Here is a 24,816-nt window from a genome sequence, read left to right as displayed (position 1 = left end):
ACAGCAGCAGGAAGGGAAATGTAGACAATATACTTTCATTAATATAAAAATATTCTCAAATTATAATTTATTTTTCTGTACGGTAGGCCATGCTTTATATTTTATACTTTGTACATATGGTCACTTTTTGGTTCTGTTTTGAACTATACCTGTTTATGTTTGGCAACTGCTTCTTTCTCAATGTGTTTGGGTCACTCTGGTAGTACTCAGGGGTCCCTGTGGTAGCAGAGATATGTATCAAATACAAATCTCCTGCATGAAAACATTCCCTCCTGCCCTTTGAACTATTTTTAGCTACCTATAGATTCACTTTTAATATCTCATTCCCATTTCAGATGTTCCCCTAGAAAAATTCCTCTCTAGAGATATATTCATTTAATTTCTTTTATTGTATAAGGAGGTTAAACCTATTTTGAATTTATATTGACTCTTCATCTTGGACTTTACTACTATGTACATTCATGAAAAATATCTGTGTTGTGTAAAGTATAGCATAATATGTTACTAATAGTAATAAAAATAAACTATTGTCTAGTATATGTAGCTTGTATAATCATGAACAACCACTAGTTGAATTTTCTGTATATAACCTGTGACAGTATAAAATAAAATTGTTTTAGTTTTTGAACTTTAGGAATTTAAATTCCAAAATTATTAGTCATAGCAATATAAAGATTAGGGAGAACAAGAATATAAACTCTTTATCAGAGTATTGCTTTCTGTGAATGTGAATAATTTTGGTATGGATACTTTCTTTACAAAAACATTTCATTTATAGAATATACTATATGAATATCTTAGTAAATGTTAAAGTATATTTTATTCATCAGTAATATAAGACCTATATTAATATCTAATAACAACTATTTGTGGTTTTTGTTCAAATCTTTATGTGCTTAATTTTATCTCCAAACCTAATGAATCTTTTTACAACTTGCTTCTGCTTAGGTTATTCTTCTTCCTTTGATTTGAACTGAAGTTTACCTGATACTGTAGTTCTTCCCCAAAAGTCTTTCAGCAAAGCTTTAAACCTGGAAAACAAATAAGACTTTTTCAGATATAGGCCTTTGGTATCTTTTCAGTAATTTGTAAAGCTACTCAATAGGAATATATTTCAAAAGAAAAAATTGTTTTCTTGAAAACTCAGATATTAAAAACTTCTTGGGCTATAATATAATATATAATGGTTCATGTAAAATTATAAGAATTTATTAGATATTTATTATATTTCACAAATATAATTATCTAAAATATCTTTACTCTTTAGGAGTATGAAGCAACATAATACTAGAATATTCTAATCTTTTTAAAAAAATTTTATTGAATCACAGTGAGATAGTTACAAGCTTTCATGTTTGGGTTACAATCACACAATGATCAAACACCCATCCCTCCACCAGTGCACATTCCCCACCACAGCTGGAATAGAAAAGGGATCACTAAGAAAATGATGGCTGGAGGAACCGGTCTGGATGAGAATATCCTAATCTTCAAAGCAAATTTTATCAGGTTGATATATCACATGAAGCACCTTAAAATATCATCATCTTGCTCTCTTGTAAAAATTGCCTGTGAACCTCAACAGTAATATCACATGCTGTTGTTGGAGTTTACTTTGAAATTGAAACCTTGCTAAATCTGATGTGTAGTCAGTTATGGAATATCCCCACTTAATAGAGGAAGACCAACAACATTGATTCACAGTGTTATACAGTAGATAGATATTGAAGTGGCAACTCATATCTTGATTTAATGTAGTTATTTTCCGTAACTATGTTATTTTTAAACGACCTTGTTTTTTAGAGTAATTAAGTATTACTGACAGATGTGATAAGATAACTTTTTTGGCTTTTTTGGGTTACATCTGGCTCTGCACTCAGGAATCATTCCTAGTTCGTGGGAACATATGGGATGCTGGGGATCAAACCCAGGTCAGCTGTGTGCGGGGCATATGCCCTACCTGGTACTATCATTCCAGCCCCGGTTACATATATTTAAATTCCATATTTTTTCTTTTTTTGTTTCATTTTGGGGTCACACCCAGCAGTATTCAGGGCTGACTTCGGCTCTGAGCTCAGGGATCACTCGTGGTGGCATTCACAAGACCATATGGGGTTTTAGGGATGGATTCTTGGTCATCTACATGAAAGTCAAGCACCCCACCCACTGTATTAACTCTCCAGCCACTGAATGCCATATTTTTTCTGTAAAATTGTGGTTGGAATACTAAGAAATAAAATTAGTAACAAAAACTAATAGTATTGCTGTAATTATTGTAATCCCATTGTTCCTTGATTTACTCGAGGAGGCCCCAGTAACGTCTCTATTCGTCCCAGCCCTGATATTTTACCAGCCTCTCCTAACTTGTCTTTCCCAATAAATTGAGGCTCTTTCAGGGTCAGGGGAATAAGACCTGTTATAGTTACTGTTTTGGGCACATTGAATACGCCACGGGGAGCTTGTCAGGCTCTGTCCATGCAGGTGGGACACTCTCAGTAGCCTGCCAGGCTTCCGAGAGGCATATATATATATATATATATATATATATATATATATATATATATTTCTCTCTAAATTTGTTGCCTACTGTCTGAACCCCATCAAACATGGTGTGGTAATTATGGAAAATAGGTAGAAAGTGTCTTATAATGTGTCACGTGGCCACAAAGCGGCCACACGGTCCAGCGGTCCAGAGAGTGGCCTGGAGCGTGGCGGCGGGTGGGTAGTGGAAGTCAGCTGCCTGGGCTGGGGCCCTTGGGGCGGGAAGGGCTCTCACCTGCCCCCCTCTGGGGCGCCACAAGTGAAAACAGCCTGGCATGGAGTCTGGTGGCATGGTTATAGGAAGCCCCGTTTTGTGCTCCCTTCTGGGAGAAGCAGCCGTGAGTTCTGGAGGGTGGCCTATGAGATCATCTGGCACCGGCAGGGAATGACATCTGGGTGTGACCCCTGGTTCTCCAGAAATGGTGAAGCAGGAAGGGGATCTCTGCTCCCGGGTCCCATTGGACCCAGAGTCCATGGTCACAAAGTTTTGCATTACCTGGATACCATGCAGCTTCACTCATGCATGAGGCTCATCCCAAACGTCCGGAAAGTGGAAAGTTTATTATTTAAACAGTAAAGCAAAGCAAAAATAAAATTAAAAGGGTAGTTATCAATTATTGATTGATATGTGATTATTATAATGGAATAATTCTTTATATTTTTAAGTATTCTAGAAACATTCATCAATAATCCATAATATGTTAAAACAAGGCAGATCATTTCTTTTTTTGCGGGGTGGGTTTAGACAAACCTGTCATTGCTCAAAGCTTATTCCTGGCCCACTCCTGGCAGTACTCCGGAAACTTATATGGTGCCAGAGGTTGAAAGCAGGTTGTCTGTATGTAAGGGAAGCATCTTACATTCTGTACCATCTCTCCAACAATGAAACAATGAATGAACATGTAACAACAAACCATAAAAATATAAGCATGATTGATGAATGTCAAATCACAAGCCATTTGTTACCAGTCTACACCATATATGTGTGTGTGTATATATATATATATTTCTATCATTTGACTGCTAGAAAAATTAGCAAATGAATAATATATATCCATTTTTCAAATTTTTGAGATTCTGTGGTTTACTATTGAGTTAAATATACTTTTCATTTGTACATTGTTCTAATACCACACCCACCTCCAGTGTGCCCACTTCCCTCCACCAGTGTCCCAAGAGTTCCTCCCTATCACCCCCCTCCAAAGTAAACTTAGTTATTCAGACAAAATCTACAGTTCCAATGAACTGAATTAGAAGAAATTGGGAGTAAGCATATGTCATAGCAATATGACCGTGTAATTGTGGTTGAAAATAGTAGCCAAAATAGTAGGCTTGATTTTGTATTTCTTTAGCTTTATATTTACTTTAGATTGTTTGTTGGTTAGGGCCGGAGCGATAGCACAGCGGGTAGGGCATTTGCCTTGCACGCAGCCAACATGGCCAACCCGAGTTCGATTCCTCCGCCCCTCTCAGAGAGCCCAGCAAGCTACTGAAAGTATCTCGCCCGCACGGCAGAGCCTGGCAAGCTACCCGTGATGTATTCAATATGCCAAACACAGTAACAACAAGCCTCACGAAGGAGACGTTACTGGGCCCGCTCGAGCAAATCGATGAACAACGGGAGGACCGTGACCGTGTTTGTTGGTTGTGCTACACTGGGGGGTGTTCAGGACTTACTGCTGGATCTGTGCTCAGGATCACTCCTGGTGTGTCTGGGAGGGGCATATATTGTGCAGGGGATTAAACTTGGATTGGTGACACATGCAAGGAAAGTGCCATACCTGCTGTACTAACTCTTCAGCCCCTAGGTTTTTGCTTACATTTTAACTAATTTTTATTGTAGTTTATAAAAATGTATTTACTATGCCTCAGGGATTTGAAAAAAAATTGATCTTTCACCATAGTAATAAAAGCACGTTCTTGGAGAAATATGCTTAAAAATCCTAAATTTTACGGTTGGTTCATTTTATATGCTTGATGCCAAAAGTATCTCTAACTCACTGTCCCAGTTTGTTATACACAGAATTCTATCATTTCATTGCTAGAAAAATAAACAAATGCATTTCTTAACACTAATTAACACCTGTCACTATTATTATTAACTAGGCTTAAAAGGAATACCAGGAGAGAAGGGGGATTCAGGACCTCCTGGATTTGATGTTCCAGGTCCCCCTGGTGAGAAAGGCAGTCCAGGGATCCCTGGAGCACCTGGTCCTGTGGGACCTCCAGGATCACCAGGGCTCCCAGGCAAAGCAGGTGCCACCGGTTTTCCAGGTAATTTGTTTAAAGTTTTACTGGTTCTAGATTCAGGAAATGTAAACTAATATGTCTCTGAAATATTATTTTCTTATACTTTTCTGGATTGACACTACCACTTAAGGAAAACCTTTCAGTGTTCGTAGAAAATTTACTTTTCTGCTTGCATCACATGATTGTTTTCTCCTGCTGGGTGTTGAATCCCGGACTTTACACAGGCCTATTGTGAGTTCTACCTTTGAGCTCACATGGGTCCCTGCATAATATTTTTGTCTGAAAATTTCACTTCTCTAATGTATTTCTATAATGTAATTCTGTATTTCTGTAGTACAAATCACCACATAATTTAATGGCTTAAGTTAAGCATTTTATTTTGCTAAATATTTCTTTAATAAAAATATAAAATGATTACTTGATAAGGTTATGTGTTTAGATCTTATCCACTTGTCACACACTTGAGTGGTTGAGAAAGAAAGATATATTTCCAAAATAGTATTTCTCTAATTCCTGGGTCTTGGTCTCTTCACTTTATATCTCATTATCCGTGTTACCCCTTCACATGACTTGTGGTCTTATTATGGTGGCAGTGTCAGGGTAGTTGCTTTTTTTTAGGGTAGCTAACTCCCAAAAGAAATAATTCATAACCAGAAATGAGTATTATAAGAACCTTAAGTGGAAACTAAAACAATGTTATGATTTAAGTTTGGAAATCACAGTGCTACTTTTTCAAGAGCAAAACCTAGAAGTAGTAAATGTTGAAGGAGAGATGTCTACACTAGGGAGTATATAATAGGAAGTGTAGTTCTCAGGCGGTGAATGATGTAGAGAGAATATTCATTGGAGATTCACAAACATGCAAAATCTTTTTATTTATGGGTATTGACAGTAGTGATTCCTAAGTTTAAAACTATTGTAGTGTTGAAATGCATCATTTTTCCTTCCACCTTCAATGTCTTTCCAGTTGAGAGCTTAAAACAGCTTTTATAATTCCAAGGTCAAGGAAAAATAAAACTTATTTATTGACATTTTTAAAAGGTGCCAAAGGTGAAATGGGTGTTATGGGACCTCCAGGCCCACCAGGACCTTTGGGAATTCCAGGAAGGAGTGGTGTTCCTGGTCTTAAAGGTAATATTCTAGAGTTGGCATCTGTCTGTAAGATAAAATTAAGCATTGCTTTATGACAATACAGAATAATTTTTACTGCTTTAAAGTGAGCAATCTTAAACTATAATGCCCAAAGGTAGAGAGAGAGTATGTGGGAAATTATCTGCCACGGAGGCAGGAGGAGGTTGGAAAAGCAGGGTATACTGGGGAAATTGGTGGTGGGAAATGTCCACTGGTGGAGGGATGGGTGTTTGAACATTGTATGATTGTAACTCAAACATGAAAGCTTGTAAATGTATCTCATGGTGATTCAATAAGATAAAATTTTAAAAAAGAAAAATAAAGTGAGAAATCTTTCATTTTGTTTCTATGTGACATGGCATTTAACTATGTACTGCTTTTAATTTGGTGGCATGATTTATTTGCATACCTTGTGACATCATAAGTTTTACCTCAAAATAATGCAGTACAGGGGATTAAATTTTGATTTTTATAGTCTGTAATTATCAGAGAATCCCAGATGAAAAGATTGGTATTTAGTGTAAAAATGTGTGTGTTAAATAACTAAGGTACATTAGTGTTGGATGCTCAGTGAACTACTCAACAGTGGAATTTATAAATCATCTGTGTATGCATCAGTCATGGATCGATGAATCTTACTATTGTATCTTTTCCACCTGTGCTGGCTATAGGTGATAATGGCTTTCCGGGGCAACCAGGACTTCCTGGCCCTGCAGGAGAAAAAGGTAGTAAAGGAGAGCCTGGCCTTCCAGGTCCCCCTGGACCAATGGATCCAGATCTGATAGTCTCAAAAGGAGAGAAGGGGGACCCTGGTTTACCTGGTGAGTGAATTTATTTATTTATGGATGTGGTTTGTTGCTTGTCTGAAATCCACTATTTCATAGTATGAAGAATTCCATAGTACTGGATTCATCAATAAGAGATACGTAGATACATAAAATTTGAGGAATAATTTTCACTTGATTTGTACTGTTCACTAATCAGCATTGAAATATTTGTTTTGTAGTTTAGCTATTAAAAGTTTTGAGATTTTAAAGTTATGTTAGGAAGTCACCTTTATGACTTCCAGAATATAATATTTCTAGATGGTAAAGAGAAAGGAATATATAGCCAGAATCAATGCGAAATCAGATTTCAAATTTTGGAACATTTACTGGTCCTTTTGAACCACTCTGAAACCAGAGAAGAATGAATAGTGCATTGTTACCCTGCAGTGTTGATACCATATCATACATGGCTTTTAAATTTTTTACTATTCATTTATTTTGGGGGCCACACCTGCTGGTATTCAGGGCTTATTCCTGGCAGTGTTTGGGAGACCATGTAGGGAGCCAGGATTTGAACTCAGGTCGGATGCATGCAAATCAAGCGCCTTACCCAGTATACTATATCTCCAGCCCCAATATACCTGCTATTTTAAATGCAACTCATTGCCTTTTCACACAATACAGAACTTTAAAACTACTGTTGTATCAGAGAAATAGTAGAGAGTAAAAGTGCTTGCATTGCGTGCATCTGACCCTGGTTGGATAATTGGCACTGCGTAGTATCCTGTTTGCCACCAGGTATGGCCTCAACACCCCCCCCCCTAAAAAATCTGGCAGTGTTTCTTTGATGTTTAGAATTTTTAACTGTTTTTGTGTTGTAACCATTAATGTTATTGTCATTAATATTAACATTCTGTGTTCATATGAACATATACACAGATTTCATAAATTTCCTTATGAGAATAAGTGAAATTTTTCCTCAAAAATTTTTCTTCAAAATACTTTTACTAAATTTTTCCTAAAAGTTATTTAACTAGCCCTCAATTATGATTGGAGTTTTGTATCTAGTCACAAAAGAGGCATGGACAATTTTGTTATTGCTAAGATGATATATTTTTCTTCACTCGTTCCTTGCAAGATGTCTTTTCTCTTTCAAATATTCCTTCTGCAAAATAGAGGTAGTAAACTGTACTTGCCTATGAAACAAGATTGTTAAAGATTTTCTTAAGGTCTCCAAGATGGCCTAGAAATAATTTGTGATATTTCTTTTCATCTATTAAAAAATGTTTTATTCTCTCTTTTTTTTTTTTTTGCTTTTTGGGTTACACTTGGTGATACTCAGGAGTACTCCTGGCTCTGTAGTCAGGAATTACTCCTGGTGATGCTGAGGATACCATATGGGATGCCGGTGATTGAGTCTGGGTTGGCCACTTGCAAGGCAAACGACCTCCATACAGGACTATCGCTCCGGCCCCAAAAGTGTCTTATTAAAGCACTGTGATTTACAGTTATTCATAGTTGAGTTTTAAACATACAATGTTCTAGAACCAATCACATTACCAGATTTCTGTCATTTTTACAGCATAAGAAACTCAGAACCATAGAAGAAAATAACTTGTTAAATCCTCTGAATTTTTAAATAATGGATAAGTGTGAGGATTTATATTTTGTGAGAGTCCAGTGCTGGTATAGACTAGTATTGATTCATACTCTATTAGAATATTACTGTTTCCTATTTCTCTCATACTTCAGAATTTGACTGTTTAGTTCTGCCTAATTAATGGATTAATGATACCATTTTTTCAATCATTGTAAGGATTTCCTGGAGTTTCTGGGCCAAAAGGTCATCCTGGCTTACCTGGAGACCCAGGACAACCTGGATTAAGTGGGGAGCCTGGATTACCAGGACCCTCAGGTAAGTATGCCAGTTGGTTGACTGGTCCTCTACCCTGAATAAATAATTATATATTTACCATTTGTAATGTTGTAGCTCTGGAAATAGTATTATACATGTGAAGTTATGGAGGATAAAGCTCTTCTTTTTGCAAAATTTTTCCCATTTGACTCAAATATCAAAACAATATTTATAGAATGTTTTTCTTTATCAGATTATTAATTTCATGGCCACAGGGTATGCACAGAATCAAAAAACATGCAAATAATGTATTCTGTTTCATTCATATACATGGCAACATATACAGTAGGAGTTCAAAGAAATTACCTTTTTCAATTCTTTGCCTCAGACAAATCAAATATTAAAGCATGTAAAATATTTAGTTGCTGATTTGGTGTGGGTTACTCCCAAGCAGTACTCAGATGCCATGCGGGCCACTCTGTGAGTTTATCAGCTAATTTGGCTGGTCGTCTAATGTGAGGGCCCAAGAATATGGTGCTTATATGACCCTGCAGTTTTGGGTATTTCCCATATGACCCTGATGATGCTTGGGTGTCTTCAGGGCTACATCCATTAATGCTCAGAGGATCATGTGCTACCAGAGATCAAATCAGAGTCAGTTGCTTGCTAAGTATATATCTTAACCCCTGTACTCTCTCTCTCCAGCCCTGATTTTTGTTTCTTCTTGTACCACATGCACTGGTGTTCAGGCTTAGTGATTGAGAGTTACTTCCAGTGGTACTTGGGGGACCATGCAGTGTCAGGTATTAAACACAGGCGTTCCACATGCAAAACATGCAGTACAGTCCTTTAAACTATATCCCCACCCGACTGATTCTATTTTTAAAAATTTCTAAATATAAAGCTCACAGTTTGGGTGGAGAAATAGTACAGTGGGTAGGGCAATTCCCTTATCAACAGCTGACCCAGTTTCAGTCCCCAGCATCACATAAGAATGTGATGATGTCCGCCCGCTCCTCTCTGGAAAGAAAGATGGCGGCCGCACGGGAGCCTTGTGGAAAGCAGATTTGAGCCGGGGCTGGCGGGAGCGGCGGGGACCTCATGGGAAGGGGGGCTTTGTGGGCCGTCCCCCACGCCCCACCGAGGTCGCCAGCTGCCCCCCAGGAGCGGCTCTCCGGCACGGCCACGGCCCCGGAGGCACAAGGACTTAGCACAGAGAACCAGCCGCTTGGAGCAGAAAAGCAAATGGACTTGTTTAAACCGCGCGCCACCAAGCCTGCCCGGAGGGGAAAGGGCGTTGACCAGCCCGCCCGCTCCTCTCTGGAAAGAAAGATGGCGGCCGCACGGGAGCCTTGTGGGAAGCAGGTTTGAGCCGGGGCTGGCGGGAGCGGCGGGGACCTCATGGGAAGGGGGGCTTTGTGTGCCGTCCCCCACGCCCCACCGAGGTCGCCAGCTGCCCCCCACGAGCGGCTCTCCGGCACGGCCACGGCCCCGGAGGCACAAGGACTTAGCACAGAGAACCAGCCGCTTGGAGCAGAAAAGCAAATGGACTTGTGTTAAACCGCGCGCCACCAAGCCTGCCCGGAGGGGAAAGGGCGTTGACCAGCCCGCCCGCTCCTCTCTGGAAAGAAAGATGGTGGCCGCACGGGAGCCTTGTGGAAAGCAGGTTTGAGCCGGGGCTGGCGGGAGCGGCGGGGACCTCATGGGAATGGGGGCTTTGTGGGCCGTCCCCCACGCCCCACCGAGGTCCTCAGCTGCCCCCCACGAGCGGCTCTCCGGCACGGCCACGGCCCCGGAGGCACAAGGACTTAGCACAGAGAACCAGCCGCTTGGAGCAGAAAAGCAAATGGACTTGTGTTAAACCGCGTGCCACCAAGCCTGCCCGGAGGGGAAAGGGCGTTGACCAGCCCGCCCGCTCCTCTCTGGAAAGAAAGATGGCGGCCGCACGGGAGCCTTGTGGAAAGCAGGTTTGAGCCGGGGCTGGCGGGAGCGGCAGGGACCTCATGGGAAGGGGGGCTTTGTGGGCCGTCCCCCACGCCCCACCGAGGTCCCCAGCTGCCCCCCACGAGCGGCTCTCTGGCACGGCCACGGCCCCGGAGGCACAAGGACTTAGCACAGAGAACCAGCCGCTTGGAGCAGAAAAGCAAATGGACTTGTGTTAAACCGCGCGCCACCAAGCCTGCCCGGAGGGGAAAGGGCGTTGACCAGCCCGCCCGCTCCTCTCTGGAAAGAAAGATGGCGGCCGCACGGGAGCCTTGTGGAAAGCAGGTTTGAGCCGGGGCTGGCGGGAGCGGCAGGGACCTCATGGGAAGGGGGGCTTTGTGGGCCGTCCCCCACGCCCCACCGAGGTCGCCAGCTGCCCCCCAGGAGCGGCTCTCCGGCACGGCCACGACTCCAGGGCACACAAACCAATCTCTTAACTAGCTAACTTTTAATAGAAATTCTTCCAGGGTCAATAAGTAAAATAGTAGAAATTCAAAACCGCGCGGCCGCAATAGCGGCCGCGCGACATCATTTTATTCTTAAACCAAATTGTAGAAAGCAAATCATTTCACAACGCTGTTTCAGCATGTCTGATTGTGGGGGGTGGGTCGTAAACTCTAAACAATAATTGTGCATCTTCTATCGAAATAATCTATCTAGTCAAAGTAGATAGAGTATTAACTAGAACTCATCTGCCTCACAAGAATTGGGAGGGGTGGGAGGTGGGGGTCTATTGGGGTTCGGGGTTAAAAATGAGTATTGGTAAAGGGAAATATGTTTGGTATCTACATGACTGAGACCTAAACCCGAAAGCTCTGTAACTTTTCCCACAGTGATCCAATAAATAAATTATAAAAAAAAAAAAAAGAATGTGATGATGTGAACCTCACAAGAACCGCACAAGAATTGGACCCTGAGTAAAGAGCCAGATATAAGCTCTGACCACAGCCAGGTATGGCCCTGAAATGAAAATAGAAAAATAGTTACCATATTTTTTTAAATTCATTTTTTATTAAATCACCATGAGATACAGTTACAAAGCTTTCATTACTGGATTTCAGTCAAACAATGTTCCAACACCCATCCCTACACTAGTATATTTTTCCCACCACTAATATTCCCCATATCCCTCCAGCCCTTCCCCTTCAGCCTGCTTCTATGGCATACATTTTTCTCTGTCTTTCTCTCTCTCTCCATTCCTTCCTCCCTTCTTTTGGGTGTTATGGCTAGAAGTACGAATTACGAATCATGACCATCATGTTATTCGTTGATTGCCTCGAGCAGGCCCCAGTAACGTCTCCTTCATCCTAGCCCTGAGATTTTTAAGAAAGTGCTATATTCAAGGCTCTTTAGGAGAATGAGACCCATCATTATTACTGGTATTTGGCATATTGGGTACGCCACGGGGAGTTTGCCAGACTCTGCCGTGTGGGCAGGTTACATTCGGTAGCCTGCCAGTTTGTCCGAAGTAAGAATGAGCTAATAAGATGTCATAATAAGATGTTCCGGGAGCTGGGTTTTAAAGTCTCTGAGTCTTGGCCGTTGATGGGATTACACGGCTCCAGGGGGCCAGTTGGTGGGTGTGACCCCCACCTACTGGAATTCGGAGGATCTGGGTGGAGGATGCCCGGCCCCGATCCGAGTAGGCTTGGAGATCTCAGCCCCGGGGCCCGCTTGCCTTTGTACCTCTGCCGGTACGTTCAGGTGTGCGGAGAGTGGTTTCAGCATGGTGGTGGCTGGTCCTGGAGGTCTTCGGCTGCCGGAGCCCTGGTCGGGGCGGGGAGGAAAGCTCAACCTGCTCCCCACCACCATGCTGAGACCACTCTCCGCTAGAAGTACAAATACTAAGAATCCATCATGTTTGGTCCTTTACCCACTTTCAGCACACATCTCCCATCCAGAGCAATTCCTTCCCGCAAGCAATTCCTTCCCGTGAGCCCATCATTGTAATAATGGTCTCTTCTCTATCCCAACTGACCTCTTTCCTAGCCCTTGAGGCAGGCTTTCAACCATGAACCCTTTGTCCTGGTTCTTTTTCCTGCTATTCTTGGTTATTAGTCTCATACTATGCTTCTTTTTTCTTAATTCCACAAATAAATGCTGTCTCCTTCTTACTTATTTCACTCAGCATGATACATTCCATATCCATCCATTTATAAGTGAATTTCATTGCTTTATTTTTTCTGGGCTGGAGTGATAGTACAGCAGGTAGGGCATTTGCTTTGCACGCGGCCGACCCAGGTTCGAATCCTCCAACCCTCTCGGAGAGCCTGGCAAGCTACCGAGAGTATCTCAACTGCACGGCAAAGCCTGGCAAACTACCCATGATGTATTCGATATGCCAAAACACAGTAACAGCAAATCTCACAATACAGATGTTATTGGGCCCACTCGAGCAAATTGATGAACAATGGGAGGCACAGTGCTCAGTGCAGTGCTATTTTTTTCTAACAGCTGTATTGTATTCCATTGTGCATATGCACCATAATTTCTTTAACAGTCATCTGTTCTAGGGCACACAGGTTGTTTCCAGATTCTGGCTATTGTGAGTAGTGCTGCAGTGAACATACAAGTGCAGATGTCATTTCTGCTGTGTTTTTTTTTTTCATTTTTTATTATTAGTGATACACCATGAGGTACAGTTGTAGATTTACAATTTTTTGTGCTTGGGTTTCGATTATACAATGATCAAATACCCATCCCTCTACCAGTGCCCATTTTCCACCACCATGGATAATATCCCCACACCCCCATCCCCCCAATCCCACCCTGCCTCTGTGGCAGGGCAATCCCTTGTGTTCTCTCTCTTCGTTTGGGTGTTGTGGTCTGCAAAAGAGGCATTGAGTGGCAAACATGTTCAGTCCATAGTCTACTTTCAACATGCATCTCCCCTCCTGGGAGTATCCTCCAAACACCCTTTATTTGGTGCTCCCTTCTCTATCTGAGCTGCCCTTTCCCCTAGAATGCCCGGCTGGCCTCTACGCTATGGAGTAATCCTCCTGGTGCTGATCTCAGCTATTCTTGGGTATTAATTTCATACTTTGTTACTTTATATCGCCCAGATGAATGCAATCTTTCTATGTCTATCCCTCTCTTTCTGACTCATTTCGCTTAGCATGATACTTTCCATGTTGTACCACTTGTATGTAAATTTCATGACTTCATCTTTTCTAAGAGCTACATAGTACTCCATTGTGTAGATGTACCAAAGTTTCTTTAACCAGTCATCTGTTCTTGGGCATTCAGGTTTCTTCCAGTTTCTGGCTATTGTAAAGAGTGCTGCAATGAATAAACAAGTGCAGATGTCACTTCTACTATACATTTTTGCCTCTCTGGGATATATTCCCAGGAGTGGTAATGCTGGGTCAAATGGGAGCTCAATTTCTAATTTTTTGAGAATCGTCCATACTATTTTCCAGAAGGGCTGAACCAGTCGACAATCCCACCAACAGTGAAGGAGTGTCCCTTTCTCGCCACATCCGTGCCAGCATCGGTTGCTTTTGTTCTTTTGAATGTGGGCCAGTCTCTTAGGTGTGAGATGGTATCTCATTGTGGTTTGATCTGCATCTCCCTGATGATTAATGATGTAGAGCATTTTCTCATGTGCTTTTTTGCCATTCTGATTTCTTCTTTGAGAAAGTTTCTGTTCATTTCATTGCCCCATTTTTTGATGGGGTTGGATGTTTTCTTCTTGTCGAGTTCAACCAGTATTTTGTATATCCTTGATGTCAACCCCTTGTCAGATGTGTATTCAGCGAATATCCTTTCCCATTCTGTAGACTGTCTTTGTATTTTGGTCACTGTTTCTTTTGAGGTGCAGAAGCTTCTTAGTTTAAGATAGTCCCATTTATCTATCTCTGTTTTCACTTGCTCGACCAGTGGCTTGGCATCTTTGAAGATACCATTAGCTTCAATGTCATGGAGGGTTTTGCCAACTTTATCTTCAATGTACCTTATGGTTTCTGGTCTGATGTTGAGATCTTTAATCCATTTTTATCTTACTTGTGTACATAGTGTTAGGCAGAGTTCTGAGCCCATTTTTTGCATGTAGCCGTCCAGTGATGCCAGCAAAATTTGTTAAAGAGGCTATCCTTACTGCACTTCACATTTCTTGCACCTTTATCAAAGATTAGATGATCATATGATTGAGGGGAGATGTCAGTGTATTCAACCCTGTTCCATTGGTCTGCAGTTCTGCCTTTGTTTCAGTACCATGCTGTTTTAATTATTACTGCTTTGTAGTACAGTTTGAAGTTCGGGAGGTTGATTCCTCCCATTTTCTTTTTCCCAAGAATTGCGTTAGCTATTCGTGGGGGCTTATTGTTTCATAAAAATTTCAGGAGTGTTTGCTCCATTTCTTTGAAGAATGTCCTGGGTATCCTTATAGTGATTGCATTGAATTTATACAATGCTTTCGGTAGTATTGCCATTTTGACAATGTTAAGTCTCCCGACCCATGATCAGGGGATATCTTTCCATTTCCTCGTGTCCTCTTTTATTTCCTGAAGTAGCGTTTTGTAGTTTTCTTTGTACAGGTCCTTTACTTCCTTAGTTAAGCTGATTCCTAGGTACTTGATTTTCTGGGGCACAATTGTGAACGGGATTGTTTTTTTCATGTAGCTTTCTTCTCTCTCACTGTTTGCGTATAGGAAAGCCATGGACTTTTGGGTATTGATTTTATAGCCTGCAACTTTACTATACGAATCTACTTTAGGAGTTTTTTGGTGGAGGTTATTGGGTTCTCTAAGTATAGTATCATATCATCTGCGAACAGTGAGAGCTTGATTTCTTCCTTTCCTACCTGAATGCCCTTAATAACTTTTTCTTGCCTAATCGCTATTGCAAGTACTTCCAGTACTATATTGAACATCAGTGGAGAGAGTGAGCATCCTTGTGTCGTCCCTGATCTTAGAGGGAAGGCTCTCAGTTTTTCCCCATTGAGGATGATGCTTGCTGTAGGCTTGTGGTAGATGGCTTTAACTATGTTGAGGAAAGTCCCATCTATACCCATTTTGGCTAGGGTTTTCATCATAAAGGGGTGCTGGATCTTGTCAAATGCTTTCTCTGCATCTATTGATATGATCATACGCTTTTTATCTTTTCTTTTGTTGATATGATGGATTATGTTGATTGATTTCTGAACGTTAAACCAGCCTTGAATCCCAGTGATGAATCCTACTTGGTCATGGTGTATGATCTTTTTGATGAGTAGTTGGATTCTATTTGCTAGTAGTTTGTTGAGGATCTTTGCGTCTGTGTTCAGCAGAGATACCAGACTGTAATTCTCTTTCTTTGTGGTATCTCTGTCTGCCTTTGTTATCAGTGTGATATTTGCTTCGTAGAAACTGTTCGGAAGTGTTTTTGATATTTCAATTTTGTGGAAAAGCTTAAAGAGTATTGGGAGTAAGTCCTCTTTAAAGATTTGGAAGAATTCACTAGTGAATCCATCCAGGCCAGGACTTTTGTGCTTGGGGAGACTTTTTATTACCATTTCAATTTCCTTGATGGTGATAGGTCTGTTCAGGTATTCCAGGTCTTCTTGGTTCAGCCCTGGGAGTCTGTAGGAGTCTAGGAATTTATCCATTTCCTCGAGGTTTTGATGTTCCGTGGCATATAGTTTCTCAAAGTACTCCCTGAGGATCCTTTGAATTTTTGTAGTTTCTGTTGTAATGACCCCCTTTTCATTTCTGATTCGGTTTATTAGGGTTTTCTCTCTCCCTTTCTTTGTGAGTTTTGCTAGAGGCTTATCGATCTTGTTAATTTTCTTGAAGAACTAGATCTTGGTTTCATTGATCTTTCGGATTGTTTTTTGGGTTTCCATCTCGTTAACCTCTGCTCTGAGTTTTATTATTTCCTTACTCCTGTTCGGGTTGTGCTCCTTTTGTTGGTCCTTATCCAAGCTCTTAAGCGGTGAGGTTAGGTTATTTATGTGTGCTCGCTCCTCCTTCCTGAGGAATGCTTGTAGAGCTATAAACTTTCCTCTTAACACAGCTTTTGCTGTGTCCCTTACGTTTTGGTAACTCGTGTTCTCATTTTCATTCGTTTCTTGGAATCTTTTGTTTTCCTCTTTGATTTCCTTTCTAAGCCACTCGTTGTTCAATAGCTCACTGTTTAATTTCCAGGTGTTTGATTTAGTTTTCTGTTTTTGTGTGTGATTTACTTCTAATTTCAGCGCATTATGGTCTGAGAAGATTGTTGATACAATCTCTTTCTTCTTAATTTTATGGAGGCATGTTTTGTGGCTCAGCATGTGGTCTATCTTAGAGAATGTTCCATGTACGCTAGAGAAGAATGTGTATTCAGGTTTTTGAGGATGAAGTGTCCTGTATATATCTACTAAGTCCCTTTCTTCCATTGTTTCCCTCAGATGAAGTATGGCCTTGCTAAGCTTGAGTCTGGTTGATCTATCAAGAGGTGAGAAAGCGGTGTTGAAGTCGCCCACTAGTATTGTGTTGCTATTGATGTCTTTTTCCAAATCTATGAGTAGTTGTTTCAAGTACTTTGCTACTCTCATTAGGTGCATATACATTAATTATTGTAAGTTCTTCCTGTTGTACAGATCATTTGATCAATAAGACATAGCCTTCACTGTCTCTTATGACCTTCTTCACTCTGAAATCGATGTGGTCTGATATTAGGATGGCTACCTCAGCTTTTTTATGGGAGCTGTTTGCCTGTAGGATTGTTTTCCAGCCTTTGACTCTGAGTCTGTGTTTGCTTTGACTATTGAGATGTGTTTCTTGCAGGTAGCAGAATGTTGGGTTCAATTTTCTAATCCATCCTGCCACTCTATGTCTTTTAATTGGTGCATTTAACCCGTTGACATTGAGAGAGATTATTGTTATGGGATTTTGTCCCATTGTTCTGTTTAAATTTTGTGTATTTGAGGGGCCTGTCTTGCTTTAAAGTAGCCCATTTAGTTGTTCTTGTAACCATGGTTTTGAGTCTATGAGCTGTTGTTTGTCTGTGAAATTGTGTGTTGTTCCTTCTATTATGAATGAGAGTCTCGCTGGGTAAAGTATTTTTGGAGAGGCATTTATTTCATTGAGTTTTTTCACTATGTCCCACCACTGTTTTCGGGCTCTGAGGGTTTCATCAGAAAAATCAGCTGTGAATTTTAAGGATGCTCCTTTGTAAGAGATTTCTTTCTTCGATTTTGCTGCTTTCAGAATTTTGTCTCTGTCTAAGGTTTTGGTCATTTTTATCAGGATGTGTCTTGGGGTATTTTTATTCGGATTTCTTCTAGCTGGTACCCTTCGGGCCTCCTGAATGTGGTCACAAGTTTTCTTCAGCTCTGGAAACGTTGTAGCAATGATGTTTTTGACAGTTTCTTCTTCATCGAGGTTTTCTTCCTGTCCCTCTGGAACTCCAATAATTCTTATGTTACCCCTCTTGGCTTCATCACGATCTTCTCTTGCCATCTGTTCCCGAACTGTGAGTCTCTTTTCCATTTTCTGCTCTTTTCTGGAGAGTCTCTGAACTTCATCTTCGAGCTCAATGATTCTGTTCTCAGCAGCTGTTACTCTGCTGCTGAGGCGTTCCACTGAGTTTTTCAATTCGCCTACCAGAATTTTCGGGTCTGACATTTCCGATTGCATTTTCCTCATTTCTGCCTTCAAATCCTCTTGTCTTCTATTGGCATTGTTTTCCATTGTTTCTTTTAGTTCCCGTAGCATCCTAAGTAGCTCCCTTCTGAATCCCTTGTCAGAGAGGTTGTCTAACACTACAGTACTGTTGGTGTCATCTGGGCTAAACTCTTGAATAAGAAAGTTTGGTGGGCTTTTGCGTTGCTTTACCATTGTGAGAAGTATGGTTTAGTCCTTCACATTCACTGTTACTATTCTGCTTGATATGCAGTGTGAGTTAAGATAGGCTTATGAGTTATTGGCTACTGTGTTTCTAGTGGCTGAGCTAAAATAGAGAATATTCCATCTAAGAGGGTAGCTTATGGTTCCTATGGCATAAGTAGTAGGAGAATATTTCATGGCCACGTATGCGGCCGCGGCTCCGGAAAGAGTCCCTGGCGCTGGGCGCTAGGCTGTACCTGGTTGGAATAGGAGACGTTTAGCTTTGTTGCCGAGCACTGGGCCTCCGTTCCCGTCCCGCACAGATCAGGGGAGAAAACCGGCTTTCTAGAAGATCGAGCTAGCTGTGCATGCCCAGAGAGAGTCCCAGGCCCTGGGGGCGGGCTGTACCTGGTTGGAATAGGAGACGACGTTCAGCTTTGTTGCCGAGAGCTGGGCCTCCGTTCCCGTCCCGCGCAGATCAGGGGAGAATACCGGCTTTCTCTCTGCTGTGTTTTTGCACCCCCGGGGGTATTTTTCCAGACTTGTTATTTCTAGGTCATATGGAATCTCAGTTTCTACTCTTTTGAGGAATTCCCATATTGTTTTTCAAAAACTCTGGTCCAATCTTTTTCAGAAAGTCTGGACCAGTTGGCATTTCCACCAACAATGAATGAGAGTACCTTTCTCCCTGCATCCAAGCCAGCACTTGTTCTTATTCTTTTTGATGTGTACCAGTCTCTGTGGTGTAAGGTGTATCTCACCTTGTTTTCATTTGCATGCCCCTGATGATTAGTGATGTAGAGCATTTTTATGTGCCTTTTGCCCATTTGCATTTCATTTTTGAGGAAGTTTCTGTTCATTACTTATTCCCAATTTTGATGGCATTGGGGTTTTATTATAAAGTTCTCTCAGTGCCTTATATATTTTAGGTATTAAAATTATCTTATAAGTATTGGGTAAATAAATTTTCCCATTCTGTGGGCTATCTCTGTATCTTGGTCAACATTTCTTTTGATGTGCAGAAACTACTTGCTTATTGTAGTCCCATTTGTTTATCTTTAGCTCCACTTATTTGGTCAATGGTGTTTCATTCACTGTAAAGATGCCTGTAGCTTCAATGTCATGGAGGGTTCTATCTACTTTTTCCTCCGTGTATCTTATGGATTAAGGTCTGATACTGAGTTCTTTAATCCATTTTGATATGACTTTTGGGCCTGGTGTTAGAGGTTTGAGTTCAATTTTTGTATGTCACTGTCCAGTTTTCCCAACACCGCTTGTTGAAGAGTCTTTCTTTGCTCCGCTTCACATTTCTTTAACTTTTGTCAAAGATTAAGTGATCATATCATATATTTAAATGTCTCTGTCAATATTTTCCGTCTTCTGCATTGGTCTGTGGTTCTGTCTCTCTTCCAGTACAATGCTGTTTTAGTTACTACTGCTTTCTTTTACAGTTTGAAGTTGGGCAAGTTGATGCCTCCCATCTTCTTCGTCCCAAGGATTGCTTTAGCTATTTATGGGGATTTTTTGCTTCATTTGAATTTAAAGAGTGTTAAGTCAACACAAGTTATTTAGAATTTTCATATTTTCACTAAAACTATTTATTGTACTTCTTATGTCATTATCTTATAGTTGGTCGCCTTCAGAATAAGGAACAACTCATTTTCACACCATGAAGCCCTTATTTAGACTCCATACTGATTTCTCTCAGTATAGTTGTAAGGAGAAATTCTTTCTTTCCTTTATACTTTCTGCATTTTATTCAAAGTTTTGAAGTTGTTCGGAGAGCCCGGCAAGCTACCGAGAGTATTCGATATGCCAGACACAGTAACAACAAAGTCTCCAATGGAGACGTTACTGGGCCCGCTCGAGCAAATCGACGATCAACGGGAGGGCCTTTGTGTAATAAATTTTTAAAAAAATGTCTAAGGCTGTATTTCCCTGGGAAATACTTAGGCAACTAAACACCACAGAGCTCAAGCCCCTAAGTTCTTGGAAGAATATGTGAACACCATTGCAGTTAAGAGTTACACTTCCTGTCAACTTTTATCTATCCCTAGCCTAATATGCTATGGAAAATCATGACAAGTTACCACTTTCATTTACCTAATCTCATATAATAAGGTTCTGCACAAGAAAGCTATTTCTGAATCCACTGAAAAAGATTAAGGGGTTAAGGAGAAATTCTACAAGTTTGAGCACATGTCTTATATGCATGGGGGCCTGCATTTAATCACTGACACTGCATGACTCCCTGACTACTGTTGAGTTTAGCCTTGGTGTCCCACAATATTTCTGAATCTGAGCTGCACTGTATAACTGTACTATAGCACTGAATTATCAAGAACTCTTACTGCCAAACTATATATTCCTGGGAGTGGCCCTGGACTCCCCAAGCACCACTGGAAAATTCTCTCTCCCCAACAAATTAGATTATTAGATTATATTTGGTAAAAGCTGTTATATACTTATAACAAATAGGGTTTCAATTGGAATTTTTATTAAGAGAAGAAACAAGTTGTCCTGGTAGATTTTTTCCTTATTGTATTTGTGCCACAACTAACTGTGCTTAGGGCTTTCTACACAGGGATCATTCCTATGAGACACAGGGTACCATACAGAGCTCCAGGGATCAAACTCAGGTCAGCTTCATGCAAGGCAAGCGCCTTACCCTTGTACATTTATTTATTTATTTATTTATTTATTTTTGGGTCAAACCCAGCGATGCTCATCCCTGACTCTGCGCTCAGGAATTACTCCTAGCAATGCTTGAGGGACCATATGGGATGCCCAGAATTGAACCTGGATCGGTAGTTTGCAAGGCAAATGCCCTACCTGCTGTACTATTGCTTCAGCCCCCTGTACCACCTTTATCAGGCCCTCCTGATATATTTTTTTCAGTTTTAAATAAATGTTATTTTGCCCTTCAGAACATGATAATATATTAATGTTTTACCCAATCAATTCAATGTTTGCATGTATGATACATTTAATGAAACCAATATTGCAGATTTTAAACATTTGACTTTTCTAGGTCCTAAGGGTGAACCTGGTGTCCCAGGGCATCCAGGACGTATGGGACCTCCTGGACTTAAAGGAAACATGGGTGAGATGGGGTTTCCAGGTAAGTGATAATAGTATACCATGTAATTGATATCATCAATGGAAGATGGTTCACTCTCTAATATCAGAAATAAGACCAGTGTTCACGGAATCAAAACAATGTAAATGTAACGAATGGGTAGAATTCTCATTGCACAAACATTTTAAGTGGGCGTTAAGGATCAGAACTTTTGAAACCTCAAAAATTATAATTCATGAATATATCTTTCTCCAACTTTACCCATTTATCTTAATTTTTTAAAACATAAGTATATATCATAATATTTCATCATTTATGACTCAAAATTTGCAGTTTTCTTTTAAAATATATTACTTGTTTATATGTTTATTATACATGCCACAAATTTAAAAAATAGTTTCTAAAACACTGCATTTTACATCTTTCAACAGGACCTCAGGGTCTGAAAGGATCATCTGGACCTCCTGGTGTTCCTGGACAACCTGGCTCCCCAGGACTAACAGGACAGAAAGGAGAAAAAGGTGATACAGGTGCTTCTGGCAGTCGTCTTCCAGGTCTGCCTGGCCCAAAGGTAAATTTACTTCAGGTACAAGGCTCAGAAATGAATTTTTCTTGAATAATTTGCTTTTTAACTAAATATTAATTCTTCAGTAAACATTATTACAAAATTGCATAAGATATTGTTTCTCATCTTTCCTTTTATTGTAAAAATCTGTGCTTTAGAGTATGTAGCCTGTTTGAAACAAAGGAAGAAAACATTCTGGTTTCTTTTCTCTTTTATCTTAATCTCTGAGTATGTTTCAGTAAATTAAAGGCATCTCTCTGCCTGGTTTTAGTTTTCTCTTTCCTTTCAAGTGATGAAGTTTCTAATCTTTGTTCTAACATTTTATTAACTAAATGGAAGATAATTATAAGCAATTAATGAAAGTGCAGTTCCATTCCTAACTGTGTATCTGCCATAGTTATCTGAAAATAATTTTGCATATCCCTCCTCACCCTTAGTTAGTGCTGAAACTTTGGTTGTGCTTTTCAGGTATTCAGCTGCAGTTTATATTATGATAATAATCCAATATCACCTAGTGACGTTGAGCATTATCATTGTGTGGGATAGACTATAATCTTCTTGAGCAGAGCAAAAAACTTTTTTAGATGATAAATATTTTTGTTTTTGAAAGAATCTTCTTTAAAAAACGAGGCAAATTAAACTATACGACTCTGTTTGAAGAAACCATGATGCAAATATTCATTAAGGAAAAATGGTTACATGTGAATTAACTCTGACCTCCAAAACTTCAGTATAGTTAGTTTTAGTGTTAACTGACCACAGAAACTTCAGCATAGTCATAACTTCAAGAAGATAAGACATACATTATGAAGTCATCACAAACGGGACCCGTGGTGGTGGAAAATTGGCACTGGTGGAGGTATGGGCATTTGATCATTGTATAATTGAAACCCAAGCACAAAAATTTGTAATTCTACAACTGTACCTCATGGTGTTTCACTAATAAAAAAAACAGGACAAAATGACTATCTAATTGGGTAGGAAATAGAATTTGATGTTTCCAATGAATAATTGATAAATTCTTTATATTAAGATGAAATTTAGTTCTTGGAGGAGAATTTTATTGATTCACATGCTTATAGAAAACAATGAATTGTATTTTAAGACACTTTGTTGATATTCACTCTCTAGACCAGACTGTCTGGATCCAAATGCAGATTCATCCATTTACTATCTATGTTAGTGTGATATAGGGATAAAATACTGTCTTTATCATAGGAGTGTTAAGAATTGATAAGAATTATGCATGTACTTATCATGGAAATAACTTGAGTTCTGGATTCTGAAAACCTTGTTGCTTCTTACCAGAAACTTTCATCACTTGAATTCTTTAAGATTAAATTTTATTATTTATATATGAACTTATAAATCAACTCAAAAGTTGTTAAAATGATTGAATGAAAGGATTTATGTTAACTACTTTAATAACATGCTTACCATATAGCTTAATATCTGTAAATACTCTAGAGTTGCTTGAGATTACAGCAGACAAGGTGCTTGTCTTTCAGAAAGCAACCTCGGTTCATTACCAGACACCCTATATAGTCCCCCAGTCCTGCCAGGTGTAAACCCTGAGTACTGCCGTTGTGTCTCCCCCCAAAAAAATATAAATAATTTTATGCAATTATGCAATCTAAGTCACGTAGGAATTTATTTTGTGTGTGTGTTTTCAGGGTGAACCTGGTCTGCCTGGATATCCAGGTAACCCTGGTATGAAAGGTTCTGCAGGAGTTACTGGTTTGCCTGGAGCAAAAGGAGAACCTGGAGCAAAGGGGCAACCAGGCCTTCCTGGATTCCCTGGTAATACTCTTTTTAAAAATGCTTCCTTCTCCTCTTCCTTATCATAGAGGGTTTTGTTTGACAGGTTTTTATTCTATTTCTCAACTAGATAGCACTTGTAACTAAATCTTGAACTAGATGCTTAACATTTTGCTTAAATTATTTGTTAAAAATAAAAATTGATACTACCAACCAATGAGACAATATCCTATGGATAGAGTGCCTGGATTGACATGGCATTTTTCAATCTTTGACTGCTAGCCACAAATCAATTAATAATCCTTTCTATTTTTTTTATTTTTTGGTTTATACCTGGCTGTGTTCAGAGTTACTCATGGTTCATGCTCAGGGATCACTCCTGGTGGTCCTGGGTGAACCGTATATGGTTGCGAATCTAATCCCTGTTTTCTGTGTGCAAAACAAGCATCATCTGCTATACTATATTTCTGGCTCCAGTTTTATAGTTTTATAGTTAATAATATACATTGTCAAGGCCTAGCCTGCTGCTTATTCTCTTACAATGTCGTACTTAGCCACACAGAGTAGGTGGCTGGTGGTAGATCAGGCATACAACTCATTCAAATAACACCACATGATATTACAAAAGGAACTTAGCATGATAATAAGTACAGAGCCTTAACTAGATTGTTTCAGTTCAGGATTAAGCTTATATAAAGCCCATAGCAGTGCTTGGACACTCAAACATGGTACTGGAATATCAACCTGGAGTTAGCCTTCACCTTACTCTCTGTATTATCTATCTGGTCTCCTGTATTTGCTTTTTCCTTGCTACTTTTAGGGTTTTCTTTCTTTGCCTTTTGCCATTTTAATTACAGTGTGACTTGGTGTGTGCATCTTTATGTTTGTTTTGCTTTGAACATATTGACCTTCCTGATCAGATTCCTGGATCTTTTTAACTTATATTCAGGATAATTATGGCTGTTAATTACTTAACATTTCTTGTCCCTTTCTTCTCTCCTTTTGGAACCCAACTTGTAAATTTTATTCCTTATAATGCTATTCAAAAAATGTCTTGGTTTCTCATCAGAGAGATAATACAGTGAGTAGGACTCTTATCT

General features: G+C 40.0%; 1 protein-coding gene across 1 annotated transcript in view; it reads left to right on the top strand.

Annotated features, from left to right (window-relative positions):
• The window catches only part of COL4A5 (collagen type IV alpha 5 chain), a 289,563-nt gene that overhangs the window by 220,783 nt on the left and 43,964 nt on the right, over positions 1 to 24,816 (top strand). The window contains exons 31-37 of the mRNA XM_056125710.1: positions 4,648 to 4,815; positions 5,833 to 5,922; positions 6,594 to 6,743; positions 8,506 to 8,604; positions 21,346 to 21,435; positions 21,825 to 21,964; positions 23,632 to 23,758. Of these exons, the coding sequence (XP_055981685.1) occupies positions 4,648 to 4,815; positions 5,833 to 5,922; positions 6,594 to 6,743; positions 8,506 to 8,604; positions 21,346 to 21,435; positions 21,825 to 21,964; positions 23,632 to 23,758 (864 nt within the window). The remainder of the gene's footprint in view (positions 1 to 4,647; positions 4,816 to 5,832; positions 5,923 to 6,593; positions 6,744 to 8,505; positions 8,605 to 21,345; positions 21,436 to 21,824; positions 21,965 to 23,631; positions 23,759 to 24,816) is intronic.

This window comes from Sorex fumeus, unplaced genomic scaffold, assembly GCF_029834395.1.
Source record: "Sorex fumeus unplaced genomic scaffold, SorFum_2.1 ptg000058l, whole genome shotgun sequence".
Taxonomy (NCBI): Eukaryota; Metazoa; Chordata; class Mammalia; order Eulipotyphla; family Soricidae; genus Sorex; species Sorex fumeus.
Note: the sequence above shows the minus strand (reverse complement) of the source record. Positions and strands in the feature narration are given on the sequence as shown.